Raw genomic sequence first — 13,635 nt, 5'->3', positions numbered from 1 at the left:
GAGCTGAAGAGCAAGCACCTGTTCACCTGTTGCACCTTGCAGATCCACTCTTCTGGCACCACGTCAGTAGTCACCATCCCCGTCAGTAAACTGACCCATAGTGGCCGATATATAATCAACGCAGAGAGTCCTGCAGGACACAAAGTGGTTAAAGTGCGAGTCGCTGTGCTGGGTATGTACAGGTCAATCATTCATTACAATAGTCTGTTGAAATAATAAATACTAATTAAAAAAAGATTTAATCGTTTTAGAGGCTAACCATTGGTGCAAATTTCTTCATTTTGTTTGTCTAGACCTGCCTGGACCTCCAAGAGAGCTGAAGGTCAGTGATGTAACGCGGGGAACCTGCCGACTCACCTGGAAATCCCCACTGTGTGATGGAGGAGAGAGAGTCAAGAGCTACTTTATTGAGAAGAAAACAGTTAATGGCAAAGCTTGGACCAAGGTCAGAACCAGTTCCAATACCAATGCAGTAACACACACTTGGAACACTTGATTCATCTGCAATCTGTCTTTGGTCTGTCTTTTCCAGGTCAATCCAGCCTGTGCTGCTCAGTCCCTGGTGGTTCCCGATCTGATCAATGGACAGGAATACCTGTTCCGAATCCGGGCTGAGAACCGCTTTGGGTTTGGCCCATTTGCACAGACCATCGAAGGGACCAAAGCTCGCGATCCAATCAGTATGTCCTCAGTCTAATGATCCACCAGATCTCTTTCATATCATATTTAACCCTAAATGACTCTTTTCTTTAAGGTGTCCAGTTTAGCACAGCCTTTGTAGTTTTGTTTTATATGTTGTTGCAAATGTATTAAGCTTCTGTTGTTTTCAGAAGAATTTGAGGAGCATCTTTGAGCTCTACAATAACTTTCTCATGATGAAAGAAAGTTCTGCATGGGCTTGATTTGTTTGCTTTCTCCCGACAGTTAACTGAATTTAACATGAAATGTGTGCATCGTCACCAGATCCTCCTGATCCTCCAACGAGGTTAAAGATTCAGAATGTTAGGAAAGACAATGTGACCTTGACTTGGAAGGCCCCCAAGAATGACGGTGGTTCACCAGTCACCCACTACAGTGTGGATCTCCTATGTTGGGATGCTAGCGGGACCCAAAAGGAACACTGGAGGAGGTAACTCATTAGCATTCAGACCTATGAACTAAGTGAATAATTAAACGCATCACAATTGGTTGTACCAAATCTTTTACTACAGGTGTAACCGGAGGGATGTGGAAAGCACCAAGTTCAAGGTGGAGGATCTGACTCAGGGAGATGAGTACGAGTTCAGAGTGGTTGCCTACAATGTGGCTGGACCTAGCCGACCTTCAACAACAGCAGGACCCATCGTTGTCCAAGACCAGAGCTGTATGACAGCATGTTTAAGAAGCTTAAATGTGATGTGACATAGTTGCTATTGCTTTTTGGTGCACGTTGAACTTATTCCGATGGCAGAGTACTTTATGTCTTAAAACGGCCTTTAAAAATATGCTTTACTGTTCCCCTGCAGGTGCCCCCTCTATTGAGCTGCAAGAGTTCATGGAGGTGGAACAGGGCTCTGACATTTCAATTGTGGCCAAAATCCGGGGGTGTCCGTTCCCCACTCTCACCTGGTACAAAGCTCCTCCTCACAAGTCAGACAGCAGGGTGGAGGTTGAGTACGATGAGCACATCAACAAGATGGTGTCTGATGACAGTTGCACACTGCTTATCCAGCAAGGGAAACGTCCTGACACTGGCCTCTACACACTAACGGCCTCCAACAGTCTCGGCAAAGCCTCTAAGGAGATAAGGCTCAACGTTCTTGGTAAAAAAAATTACTTAGAATACCAAATTAGAAATATGTGAACGGAGTTATTGTAGAAACAACCTGTAATGTGGATGTAGCAAACGGCCCAGTTCCTGCAGCAGAAATGTGTTTTTGTGCTGTTCAGGACGTCCTGGGCCTCCTTCAGCTCCAATTAAATTTGAGGAGATTGGTGCAGAGAAGATTACGCTCTCCTGGCTGCCACCAAAGGACGATGGTGGCTCTAAAGTAACCAACTATGTCATCTGGAGGCGCGTGGCCAACAGGAAGACCTGGGTTCCTGTCACCAGTGAGCCTAAAGAGAGGATCTGGACAGTGGAGAACCTGATGACAGGGCATGAGTATGTGTTCCGTATTATGGCGCAGAACAAATATGGAGTTGGAGAACCACTGGACAGTGAACCCGAAGTTGCTCGAGACCTGTATAGTAAGTCAGGCTGACGCCATACAAGAAACCTAAACTCTGACATAGGCTCTTATAACATTTGCTTCTCTACTGTTGCAGCTGTTCCTGGGCAATGTGAGAAGCCAACTGTCACTAATATAACCATGGACTCCATGACCATTAACTGGGAGGAGCCAGAAGAGGATGGCGGCACCCCGATTACTGGCTATTGGCTGGAGCGAAAGGAGACAACAGGCAAACGCTGGACCCGTGTCACACGGGACCCTATCCGCCCCATGGGTCTGGGAGAGTCCTTCGTAGTGACTGGCCTCATCGAGGGCTCTGAGTATCTGTTTCGAGTCACTGCCATCAATGCTGCAGGTCCTGGACCTGCAAGTCCTTCCACAGACCCTGTCTTTGCCAGAGACCCTGTTTGTGAGTGTTCTATTAACTTATTATTATTATTATTATTATTATTGTTGTTGTAACATTAAAAATGAACAGATGATAACGTGAATCACCTGTTTGTCTCTCCATTAGCCCCTCCCTCGCCCCCAATCCCCAAAGTTTCTGATTGGAGCAGTTCTACAGTTGACCTTACATGGATTCCTCCTCTGAAGGATGGAGGCTCCAAGATTCTGGGTTATTGGGTTGAATACAAGGAGGAGGGGGTTGAGGCTTGGGTCAAGGTATGGACCAGAAGAACCAGCATTTAAACTGGTTCATCAGATCCAATCTAAAACCTCCAATATTGTATTTTTCAGGCCAAGGACACAGAAATCCGTGGCACCCGATTTGTGATCACTGGTCTAAAAACTGGTGGTCAGTACAGGTTCAGAGTGACTGCTTTCAATGTTGCTGGTAGGGGTGAGCCAGGAGAGGTTCCTGAAGTGCTTGAGGTCAATGACAGAACAAGTGAGTCCATTGAGTTGACTACTAACCAAGTCGATCCAGTTTATTGATGAAAGATGTAATGGTGACTATTTTCCTACCAGTTGGTCCTGAGGTGGACTTGGATGCCTCAGTTAAGGAGAGGATGGTGGTCCATGCTGGGGGCGTGATCCGAATCATTGCCTATGTGTCAGGCCAGCCCACTCCAGAGATCATCTGGAGCAGAGATGGATCTGCATTGCCTCTTGAAGCCAAAGTGGAGACAACAGTCATCAGTTCAGCTCTCATTATCAAACCCTGCTCCAGGAAGCACCTTGGTGTCTACACACTGACGGCCAAGAATGCTGGAGGAGAGAAGACGAAAACAGTCACCGTGGAGGTTCTGGGTAATTGTTCTTCTGGTGTTAAACTGCTGTGTAAAGATTACTGATATTATTTATTTTCACCAATCGAGACATGATCATTTCTCTCCTTAGATGTCCCAGGACCTGTTGGCATTCCGTTCACTGCAGAGAACCTGAGCAGCGACTCGTGCAAGCTGAACTGGTTCTTCCCTGAGAATGACGGTGGTTCCCCTATCAGTAACTATGTTGTAGAGAAACGTGAAGCAGAGCGGAAGGCCTGGACCTCGGTGTCGTTCACTGCCAGCAGAACAAATGCTGTTGCTCACGGGCTTACCAACGGAAAGTCCTATTTCTTTAGAGTGGCGGCAGAGAATGCTATTGGCATCGGACCGTTCATGGAGACGGCAGCTGAAGTCGTCATCAAGGAACCAATCAGTGAGTTTCAGCTAATCAATAAAGTAGCATTCATAGATAAAATACTGGAAATACAGAAAGCCTCTTTAAAAACTAGAGGAAAACATAAAAGCAATACATCTCAGTACATGTCTGAAAATCTCCATTTTATTTCCCTACCAGGCGTTCCTGATCGTCCAGAGGAGCTAGAGGTCACCAGGGTCACAAAGGATTTGATCGGTGTGACATGGAAACCACCGAAGTCTGATGGTGGTTCCGAGGTTACCATGTATATTCTGGAGGCGCGTATGATCGGTAAAGACAAGTACAGCCGGCTGACAAAGGAGAAGCTTTTGGAGAGAAAGTATACGTACGATGGTCTCAGGGAGGGGGACACCTATGAGTTCAGGGTTCTAGCTGTCAATGAGGTGGGCCCCAGCAAGCCATCGTTCTGCACCAAACCCATCACCTGTAAAGACGAACTCGGTGAGCACTCAACAAGACTTCACAGTTCCAACCTTACCTTAATTATCCCCAGAAATGATATGTGGCAGGAAAAATATTCAGAGTAGAGAAAATGGACATGTCACGTCGAGTCAGAATTCTCGTCGCCGTGGAGATAAAGAGCGAGACGATCATTAGAAGGGAACCTGTCAGTTATTAATGAATGATGATATCTTGTTATCACCTTGGTGGGAACTCAGAGACAAACTAAAGATAATTATTGTGAGGGAGACCAACCATCAAAGATCTGTGGCCGTTGGAGCCATTTAACACCGCTGATCATTAAAGAAACATTTTACTTGTGAGTAGGTAGGAAAATGCAGTTAATCAGGACAGACCAGTCATGTGATGTGCTTTTGTCTATTTCAGAGCCCCCAACAATTGAACTGGACTTCCGCGATAAGATTATCATTCGTGTGGGTGAGAGCTGTCTCCTCCAGGGTCGCTACACGGGCAAGCCCCCCCCCTCCATTGCCTGGTACAGAGACGATGAGGAGGTGAAGGCTGACAAACATGTGATGTTCAAGAACACGGTGACCACCATGTCACTCGGCCTGATGAAAGCTCAGCGGGAGCACAGCGGCAGATACGTGGTGGTGGTGGAGAACAGTACTGGATCACGGAAGGGCGTCTGCAAAGTCACGGTTGTTGGTGTGTGACCATAAAGCGAATCAGAAATGACATCATTGATACATCATGTGACACGATTGACTGAATGAGCAGATTCATACTGTCCCCTGAAAACCTGCTCCAAACCTGCTGTTGTCCCCATCTCCAATGCAGACCGTCCCACTCCTCCTGTTGGCCCAGTGATATTTGAGGAGGTCCACAGGGAGTACATGATCATCTCCTGGAAACCACCTCTGGACAGTGGCGGTGTTGACGTCTCCAACTACATCATTGAAAAGAGAGACACCAACAGAGACATGTGGACAACGGTGACATCTGCCACTACTAAGACTACCTGCAAGGTTGGTGTTCTACCACGGTCGACTCTGCTACACGTTTGTGATGCCACAAAAGCAGGTCTGTGTGGTCTGCAGAAGTCAGTGATGTGGGCTCCTTTTTCTCCGTCAGATCCCTAAACTTACAGAGGGCCGGGAGTACATCATGAGAATCTCTGCTGAGAACATGTATGGTATCAGTGACCCCCTGGAGTCCGAGGAGATGAGAGCCAAAGACCTATTTAGTATGTTCTGCATGCATACGTCTTTCACAGATAACAGCAATATTTTATTCACCACATCAGTGGAAACATTTTAATTTCTGGAAACCCTAAAAATGAAGTGAAGTGATGATCCATTCCAATTACCCTGTTTAACTGAATTTGAATATATGAATAAATAAACATTGCTGCTTCAGCAGAGAGAAAAATCCACACATTTAAGTTTTTTGTGGTTTGTGTTTACTTATAGGAGTCCCAGAGGCCCCTGAAATGCCAACGGTCAGGGAGGTATATGCCACCAACGCCCTGGTACTGTGGAACAGGCCACGTGATGGTGGCAAGCCCATCACCAACTACATCTTGGAAAAGAAGGAGACCACAGCCAAGAGATGGTCCCGAGCCACCAGAGAACCGCTATACCCAGCCACCCAGTTCAGAGTCCAAGATTTAGTGGAGGGGTGTGAATACGAGTTCAGGGTGATGGCTGAAAATGAACTTGGAACTGGTGATCCCAGCGAACCTTCTAAACCCATCCTTGCCAAAGATCCCATTGGTCAGTGTGGGAGAGGATTTTACTAAGCATTATACCTTTCTATTCTTTTGCTTTTTAAAATGTTTTATCAATAGTAAAAGGGAGATATTTCCTTATAAGCTCCATATTTTCCTTCTACTTGGGTTAGGCCTACTAGGGTTTCCACACGTTCTCCCTGTGGTTCACAGTCTTTATATCAATTCCTACAGTGTGTCCCAGCCCTCCAGTGACACCAGAAGCTTATGACAAGACCAAGGACTCGGTCAGCCTGAAGTGGAAGTTACCTCGCCACGATGGGAAAGGCCGGATCTTTGGCTACCTAGTTGAATACAAGAAGCCTGGTTCTGTGGAGTGGATTCAGGCTAATGAATCCCCAGAACAATGCCCCAACCTTGACTATGTGGTGACTGGTCTGAATGATGGTCAGGAGTATGTCTTCAGGATCTTCACTGTTAACGCTGCTGGCAAATCTGACCCTGCTTACATCAAAGAGCCTATCAAAGTCCACGATAGACTGGGTATGTCTGACATTTATTTCTTAGCAACGGTATTTATATTAAGTTACATCTATCTCAATAGAATCGCTCTCATATGTTTAAGATTTTACCTAAATAAAACAGTTTTTTTTTTTTTAAGAATTGATATGAATTTCAAGCCAAATTCCTTGGTGTTTGTTTGATTTAGCCAGTTACTTTATGACTCTTTGCCTTCCTATTGCCCACAGAGGAGCCTGAGCTGCTGCTTGATGCCAATATGGCACGTGACCACCTGGCGATGCTGGGCACTGACATCACCCTGAGCGCCACCATTAAGGGCGTCCCTACCCCTGTAGTCAGCTGGAAGAAAAACAGTGGCGACGTCCCTTCACACGTCACAGTTTTGGTCACTGCCACGAGCAGCAAGGTCTTCATTCCGAAGTCAGTCCGCGCAGACTCCGGAAATTACACAATCACTGTTGAGAATGCGGCAGGAAGGAAATCTGCAACAGTCGCTGTGCTTGTGCTAAGTATGAAAGACTATTTCTTTACAATTTGAATCAACATCAGGGAGATTGACCGGTGATCTACAACAGTGTCCAATCATTTGTTTCAAATGCTTTCCACTAGATAAGCCTTCTCCTCCCAGAAACTTGGTGGTTTCTGAGGTAACCAGTGAGTCTGCCTACCTAACATGGAAAGCCCCTGAGGACAATGGTGGTGCTGTCATCTCTCATTATGTTGTGGAAAAGAAGGATGTGGCTGCTGAAAAGTGGGTTCCTGTTTCTGCTGCCAATAAAAAGCTGAGTCTGATGGCCATGTACTTGATAGAGGGGATTCAGTATCTCTTTAGAGTAGCAGCTGAAAACCAGTTTGGCAGAAGTGAATACGTTGTGACCAAGACACCCGTGAAGGCCGTTGATCCACTCTGTAAGTAATTGTGCTCATTTGGGGAAAAAAGCCATACTTTGTTGTGTTTAATGACTAAGTAAATATACTTAATCAAATAGTAATGAAATATTTGCTCTTTGATTGAACACCACTTAGATCCTCCTGGCCCACCCAAAAACCTCCACCACACCGATGCAGACAAGACAGAGGTGTGGCTGGCATGGGAGTGGCCCGACCGCACAGGTGGAAGTGAAATTACTGGGTTTATTTTGGAGTACCAGGAAGACGGCCAGACTGACTGGCTCACATATAAAACTGTGAGTAACAACCACGCCCATGTCACCAGCCTCGAGGAGGGAAAGACTTACCGCTATAGAGTCAAGGCTCAGAATGCCATTGGTGTGAGTCGTCCGGATACCAGTGTTCCCATCACGTGCCAGGAGAAGACTTGTAAGAAACAGAGCTCTTCTGATCATTTCCACTGTTCTTCATGCTTTTATTGGCAAACTTCAAGACACTGCTTTTAATCTTGTGTCCTTTTTAGTGCCACCAACAATTCAAGTTGATGTGAAACTTATTGAGGGTGTGGTTGCCAAAGCCGGAACCACCATTCTGCTTCCAGCTAAGATGACGGGCATTCCCAGTCCAACTGCCAAATGGATGACTGATGGCAAAGAGATCATATCTGAGGGTCGCTGTCATGTTGAAACTGCTGGGTCCTCCACCATCCTCACTATATCTGAATGCCAGAGAGGAGACACTGGAGAGTATGTTCTCACGGTGTCCAATCCTGCAGGCAGCAAAACCGTAGCCCTACACGTGACTGTCTTAGATCTTCCAGGTCCACCAGTTGGACCCATCAACATACTGGAAGTCACCCCTGATTACATGATGATTCAATGGAGAGCACCCAAAGATGATGGTGGTACGCCTGTCACCAACTATGTGGTTGAAAAGAAGGATGTGAAGAAGCCTTGGGAGCCTTGGTCTGTTGTTAGCTCCAGTGGCACCAGCACCAAAGCCAAGGTGTCCAGACTAGAGAAGGGTCGTGAATATGTTGTCCGTGTCCGTGCAGAGAACAAAATTGGCATCGGCACAGGGCTTGAGAGTCCTCCAACTATTGCCAAGCATATGTTTAATCCCCCTGGTCCACCGGGTTTGCCGGTGTGTTCTGATATTACAGAGAACGCAGTAACAGTGGAGTGGACCCTCCCTGATTATGATGGAGGCAGCCCGATTAGTGGTTATGTGATTGAACGCAGAGAAATGACAGGGAAGTGGATTCGTGTCAACAAAACCCCTGTGCTAGACCTCAGATACAGAGTCTCAGGCCTGTTTGAAGGCAACAGCTACGAGTTCAGGGTCTTTGCAGAAAACGTTGCTGGTATTAGTGACCCTTCACTCACCTCTGATCCCATTAAAGCCACACGTGCCATCACCAGACCTGGGCCACCTGGTAATCCTAAACTGAAGGACTGGAGCAAGTCCTACGCAGACATCTGCTGGACTAAGCCTACAAGAGATGGTGGCAGTCCTGTCCTTGGCTATGTGGTTGAGGCTCAGAAATCAGGAAGTGCCCAGTGGGACAGAATCAACAAGGACCTAATCAAGATATGTGCCTACAGAGTTCCTGGTCTCATTGAAGGAATGGAGTACCGATTCCGCATCAAAGCCACCAACAAGGTTGGAGAGAGTGAGCCCAGAGAGCTTGCTGAAACTGTGCTTGCAAAGGATATTCTTGTTCCCCCTGAAGTTGTTGTTGATGTCTCATGCCGGGAATCTTTGACCATCAGAGCTGGTCAGATCTTGAATTTGATTACAAGGGTGAAGGGCAGGCCAGATCCAGAGATCACATGGACCAAGGATGCGAGAGCCCTGTCTCGAGACAAGCGCACTGAAATAAATAGCAATCACCCTCTCTGTGAACTGGTCATCAGTGACGCAGTCCGCTCAGATTATGGTAAATATGCCATTGTTGCCAAAAACAGTAGTGGACAGGCACAAGCCACCATCATTGTCAATGTTTTGGACACACCGGGAGCTTGCCAGAACCTTAAAGTCACATATGTTACCAAGAACTCTAGCATGGTATCTTGGGAGAACCCTGAGGACAATGGGGGTACTGAAATCACTCAATACATCATAGAGTGTCGACAGCCCAGCCAGAGAGGGTGGACTTTGGTTTCTAACGATTGCACCAAGCGCCTGTTTAAAGCCCCTCTTACTGAGGGCTGCGAGTACTTTTTCCGTGTAAGTGCAGAAAACAAAATCGGTGCTGGTCCATTCACTGAGACCAAAACCCCTGTTCTGGCAGTTGATCCCATTGAGAAACCAGGTGAGCCCATTGACTTCCACATCTCTGAGATTGGAAAAACCTTTTGCTTCCTCAAATGGAAGAAGCCAGACTATGACGGAGGTAGTCGTAATCTTGGTTACCATGTGGAGAAGAAGCCAAAAGAAGCTGAGGAGTGGGAGAGGCTTCATAAAGGAGCCATCAAAGAGACTCACTTTATGGCTGACAGGTGTATTGAAAATCAAATGTACCAGTTTAGAGTTCAGACAAAAAATGAAGGTGGTGAGAGCAACTGGGTGACCACAGCTGAAGTCCTGGTCAAGGAACAGATTGTGGAGCCTGAAATCAAGATCAAGTTGGATGGAACACTTGTGGTAAAGGCAGGAGACTCCATTCCTATTGAGGCCAATGTGAAAGGTAAACCCCAACCAGATGTGAAATGGACCAAGGATGACAGCACCGAGGAGATAAAGAAGACTCCAAGGGTTCAGATTGAAATTGGCCCTGATTTCTCAAAGCTGCTGCTTACTGGTGCAAGACGCACCGACAGTGGAAAATATGTGGTTTCCGCTACTAACAGCGCTGGCTCCTGCTCTGCCTTCGCTAAGGTTAGCGTCCTTGATAAACCCGGCCCGATTCGGGATCTTAAAGTCTCCGGTATCACCAATGACAGGTGCCATGTGTCCTGGGAAGTCCCAGAGGATGATGGTGGTTGTGATATCTACAACTACATAATTGAGAAATGTGAGACCAAACGAGGAGTATGGTCAGTCCACTCCAATGCTGTGATCACTAATAAGACCAAAGTCACTCGACTCATTGAGGGCAATGAATATATATTCAGAGTTCGTGCTGAAAATAAAATGGGCCCGGGTCCTGCAGTACAGAGTGAGGCCATTGTTGCCGGAACACAGTTCAGTGTACCTGATGCTCCTGAGACGCCAGAGGTCATCAAGATAGCCAAGGAAGAAATGACTTTGCAGTGGTCTGAGCCAGAGAAAGATGGTGGAAAGCCAATCACAGGCTACCTGTTAGAGAAGAGGGAAGAACATGCCGTAAGATGGTCACCTGTCAACAAAGATCCGACCCCTGCAACTCGTTTCACAGTCACTGGAATTCTACCCCTCCATGACTATCAGTACAGAGTGAAAGCAGTCAATGAAATTGGCATCAGCTGTCCAAGCAAGTCTACGCGGGCCGTCACTGCCAAGGATGCAGTTGGTACGTTTGCAGTCATAAAAATGTGTTCATTTCTCTTGAGAGATGATTCAGTCTTCACGCACCTTGTCTTTTTACAGGTCCCCCTGCACCTCCATCAAACCTGAAAGTTCTGGATAGCACTAGGTCAACGGTCACTCTCGGATGGACTAAACCTGCATCTACTGGGGGAGCTCCCATTATTGGATATGTGGTTGAGATGAGGCCACAAGGAAGTGCTAAGAAAGGAGATGATGGGTGGAAACGGTGCAATGTGGCAGCTCAGCTGGTTGTGTGCAACTTCACGGTCACAAGTCTAGATAGTCAGCTTGCATATGAATTCAGAGTATCTGCTCAAAACCAGGTGGGCATGAGTTTGCCATGTGACCTGAAGGAGGCCGTAATCCCTAAAGAAATTCTCGGTAAGGGTATTTCTTCAAGCAAATGTGAAGGATTATTAGCAACTATCTTGAAAAGCAACATGAAGGTGACAGGTGTGTTCTTTGCTTCAATAGAGGCACCAGAGATTGACTTGGATGCCAAGCTGAAGCAGGGACTAACGGTGAGAGCCACCTGTCCCATCAGGCTTTGTGCCACTGTGAGAGGAAGACCACCTCCTAAAGTAGCTTGGAGGAGGATGGGCATTGACAACGTGGTCAGAAAGGGAAAAGTAGACATCATTGACACAATGACCTTCCTGCTGATCCCGGACAGTACCCGTGACGACTCGGGCAAATACTGCCTCACTGTACAGAGTCCTGCTGGGGAAAAGGCAGTATTTGTCAATGTTAAGGTTTTAGGTATGTCATGACTTTATTTTAGAACAACTTCGAGGCACAGTGACGCGTTGCAAATTTCTTGATTCTGTTAAATGATTGTATATAATGTAAATCTTTTGTTCCAGATTCTCCTGGACCCGTGATGAATCTGGAAGCTACTGACATCAAACAGACTTCTGCTATGCTGTCCTGGACTCCGCCCGAGAATGATGGTGGAAGTGAGATCCTTCACTACGTTGTTGAGAAGCGCGAAATTGATCGCAAGACTTGGGCGACTGTCAAGGCTGAGGTCGAGAGGGACAAGATTCCTTACAAAGTCAGTGGACTGACCCCCGGGACCGAGTACTACTTCAGAGTAACAGCTGTGAATGAGTATGGTTCTGGGGTTCCCCGAGTGTCAGCCACTTCTTACTTGGCTTCTGATCCTGTCAGTAAGTACTCGGTTTTTGCAAAGTTTGAGAGACGCAGAAAAGAAACAGAAATATCGCCGCCCCCGATGCTGTACATCCAGTTATGTGTGTATTTTCTTTCAGGTAAACCTGATCCATGTGAAAGAATTGAGGTTTTGGAGATCACAAGGAACAGTGCAACAGTTGGCTGGGTTAAACCAGCAAGAGATGGTGGCGCCAAAATTGATGGCTATGTGATTGAATATACTGAGGTGAAACCTCCACCAGAGCCTCCAGCTGCTGTGGAGGTTTGTCATTTAATGCTCGACTGTAATTGTCATATCACATACGTTCCGAAGTGTCACACGTAATGACCACATTTACACTTAATACAGAACTGCAAAAATATGCAGGCAGGTGTCTTTTTTTAATGATATGACAAAAAAGGATTTATTAAGCTATAGGTCCTGACTTCTCATAGGTTCCTGAGGGAGAGCCAGCACCACCACCTCCTCCACAGCTTCCAGATTTAGAGGATGAAGAAGTGGAGCCTGAGAAGGAAGTCTGGAATGCTTACACAACAGTGAAAGATTTGAAAATCAGTGTCAGCGGCTTGAAGGAGGGCAAGCGATACAAATTCAGAGTGGCTGCCAAGAACATCATGGGACTGAGCTTGTTCACTGAGACCAGGGAGCCTGTTGAAATCAAGGAGCAGATGTGTAAGCTTCCTACACTTGTTTGCATGAGCTTAGGCAAAGTTGTTTCAGTCCTATTCCATGGGAAGAAATGATACCAGAATAATCTGAAATAACACCGCCGGTAACAATGAGCTCGAGAAATACTGTACCTGCTTTCATCATCTTGTCTTTTTCAAACAGTGGAGCCAACAATCCTCATGCCCGAGTCAGTATCTGCTCGTGCTGGAGCCAAGCTCAGGGTAGAAGCAGTGGTTTCTGGAAAACCTGCTCCAATTTGCAAGTGGATGCGTGGTGAGGATGCAGTGGTGCCATCGAGTCGCCTGGCTGTGCATCAGTCTGGCAACCTGTGTGTACTGATCATCAAAGACGTGTCGAGGACTGACAGTGGGCAGTACAGTCTGGTGGCTGAGAACAGCTCTGCAAAGGTGACCCAGCCTCTGAAGATCATCATCAGAGGTCTGTATTGCACCGCAGTTATATGAATTAACGCCATCTCTGGGGTGTTGCTTAAAAAAGGACTTTCATATGTCTCAGATATTCCTGGACCCCCTGAAGGTCCTGTGGTGATAAGTGATATTGACGCTGATGCCTGCTCACTGTCTTGGAACAAACCACTGGAAGATGGTGGCAGCAATATCACCAACTACGTAGTTGAAAAATGTGATGTCAGCAGAGGTGACTGGGTGACAGCCGTCTCTTCTGTCTCAAAGACGAGCTGCAGACTAGGAAAGCTCATTCCTGGGAAAGAATATGTATTCCGGATCCGTGCTGAGAACCGTTTTGGTTTGTCGGACCCCATTCAGTCTGACAGGATGGTTGCTAAATTCCCTTTCGGTAAGAATTGGGTGAAATGCACTTAATTAGTGCCTAAACGGCTTTTGTCATTCAACTCTTTA

At 46.6% G+C, this 13,635-nt stretch overlaps 1 protein-coding gene across 1 annotated transcript in view; it reads left to right on the top strand.

Annotated features, from left to right (window-relative positions):
• The window catches only part of LOC130536639 (titin-like), a 135,437-nt gene that overhangs the window by 71,325 nt on the left and 50,477 nt on the right, over window positions 1-13,635 (top strand). The window contains exons 136-164 of the mRNA XM_057052736.1: window positions 43-172; window positions 294-445; window positions 533-680; window positions 964-1,129; window positions 1,212-1,363; window positions 1,506-1,802; window positions 1,930-2,229; window positions 2,308-2,622; window positions 2,728-2,876; window positions 2,952-3,102; window positions 3,183-3,464; window positions 3,555-3,857; window positions 3,999-4,301; window positions 4,689-4,970; window positions 5,103-5,290; window positions 5,397-5,508; window positions 5,735-6,037; window positions 6,226-6,534; window positions 6,741-7,022; window positions 7,123-7,422; window positions 7,540-7,833; window positions 7,928-10,897; window positions 10,975-11,295; window positions 11,389-11,673; window positions 11,778-12,083; window positions 12,186-12,349; window positions 12,523-12,760; window positions 12,920-13,195; window positions 13,274-13,573. Of these exons, the coding sequence (XP_056908716.1) occupies window positions 43-172; window positions 294-445; window positions 533-680; window positions 964-1,129; window positions 1,212-1,363; window positions 1,506-1,802; window positions 1,930-2,229; window positions 2,308-2,622; window positions 2,728-2,876; window positions 2,952-3,102; window positions 3,183-3,464; window positions 3,555-3,857; window positions 3,999-4,301; window positions 4,689-4,970; window positions 5,103-5,290; window positions 5,397-5,508; window positions 5,735-6,037; window positions 6,226-6,534; window positions 6,741-7,022; window positions 7,123-7,422; window positions 7,540-7,833; window positions 7,928-10,897; window positions 10,975-11,295; window positions 11,389-11,673; window positions 11,778-12,083; window positions 12,186-12,349; window positions 12,523-12,760; window positions 12,920-13,195; window positions 13,274-13,573 (9,778 nt within the window). The remainder of the gene's footprint in view (window positions 1-42; window positions 173-293; window positions 446-532; window positions 681-963; window positions 1,130-1,211; window positions 1,364-1,505; window positions 1,803-1,929; window positions 2,230-2,307; window positions 2,623-2,727; window positions 2,877-2,951; window positions 3,103-3,182; window positions 3,465-3,554; window positions 3,858-3,998; window positions 4,302-4,688; window positions 4,971-5,102; window positions 5,291-5,396; window positions 5,509-5,734; window positions 6,038-6,225; window positions 6,535-6,740; window positions 7,023-7,122; window positions 7,423-7,539; window positions 7,834-7,927; window positions 10,898-10,974; window positions 11,296-11,388; window positions 11,674-11,777; window positions 12,084-12,185; window positions 12,350-12,522; window positions 12,761-12,919; window positions 13,196-13,273; window positions 13,574-13,635) is intronic.

Source organism: Takifugu flavidus, chromosome 1, assembly GCF_003711565.1.
Source record: "Takifugu flavidus isolate HTHZ2018 chromosome 1, ASM371156v2, whole genome shotgun sequence".
In the NCBI taxonomy this organism is placed as follows: domain Eukaryota; kingdom Metazoa; phylum Chordata; class Actinopteri; order Tetraodontiformes; family Tetraodontidae; genus Takifugu; species Takifugu flavidus.
Note: the sequence above shows the minus strand (reverse complement) of the source record. Positions and strands in the feature narration are given on the sequence as shown.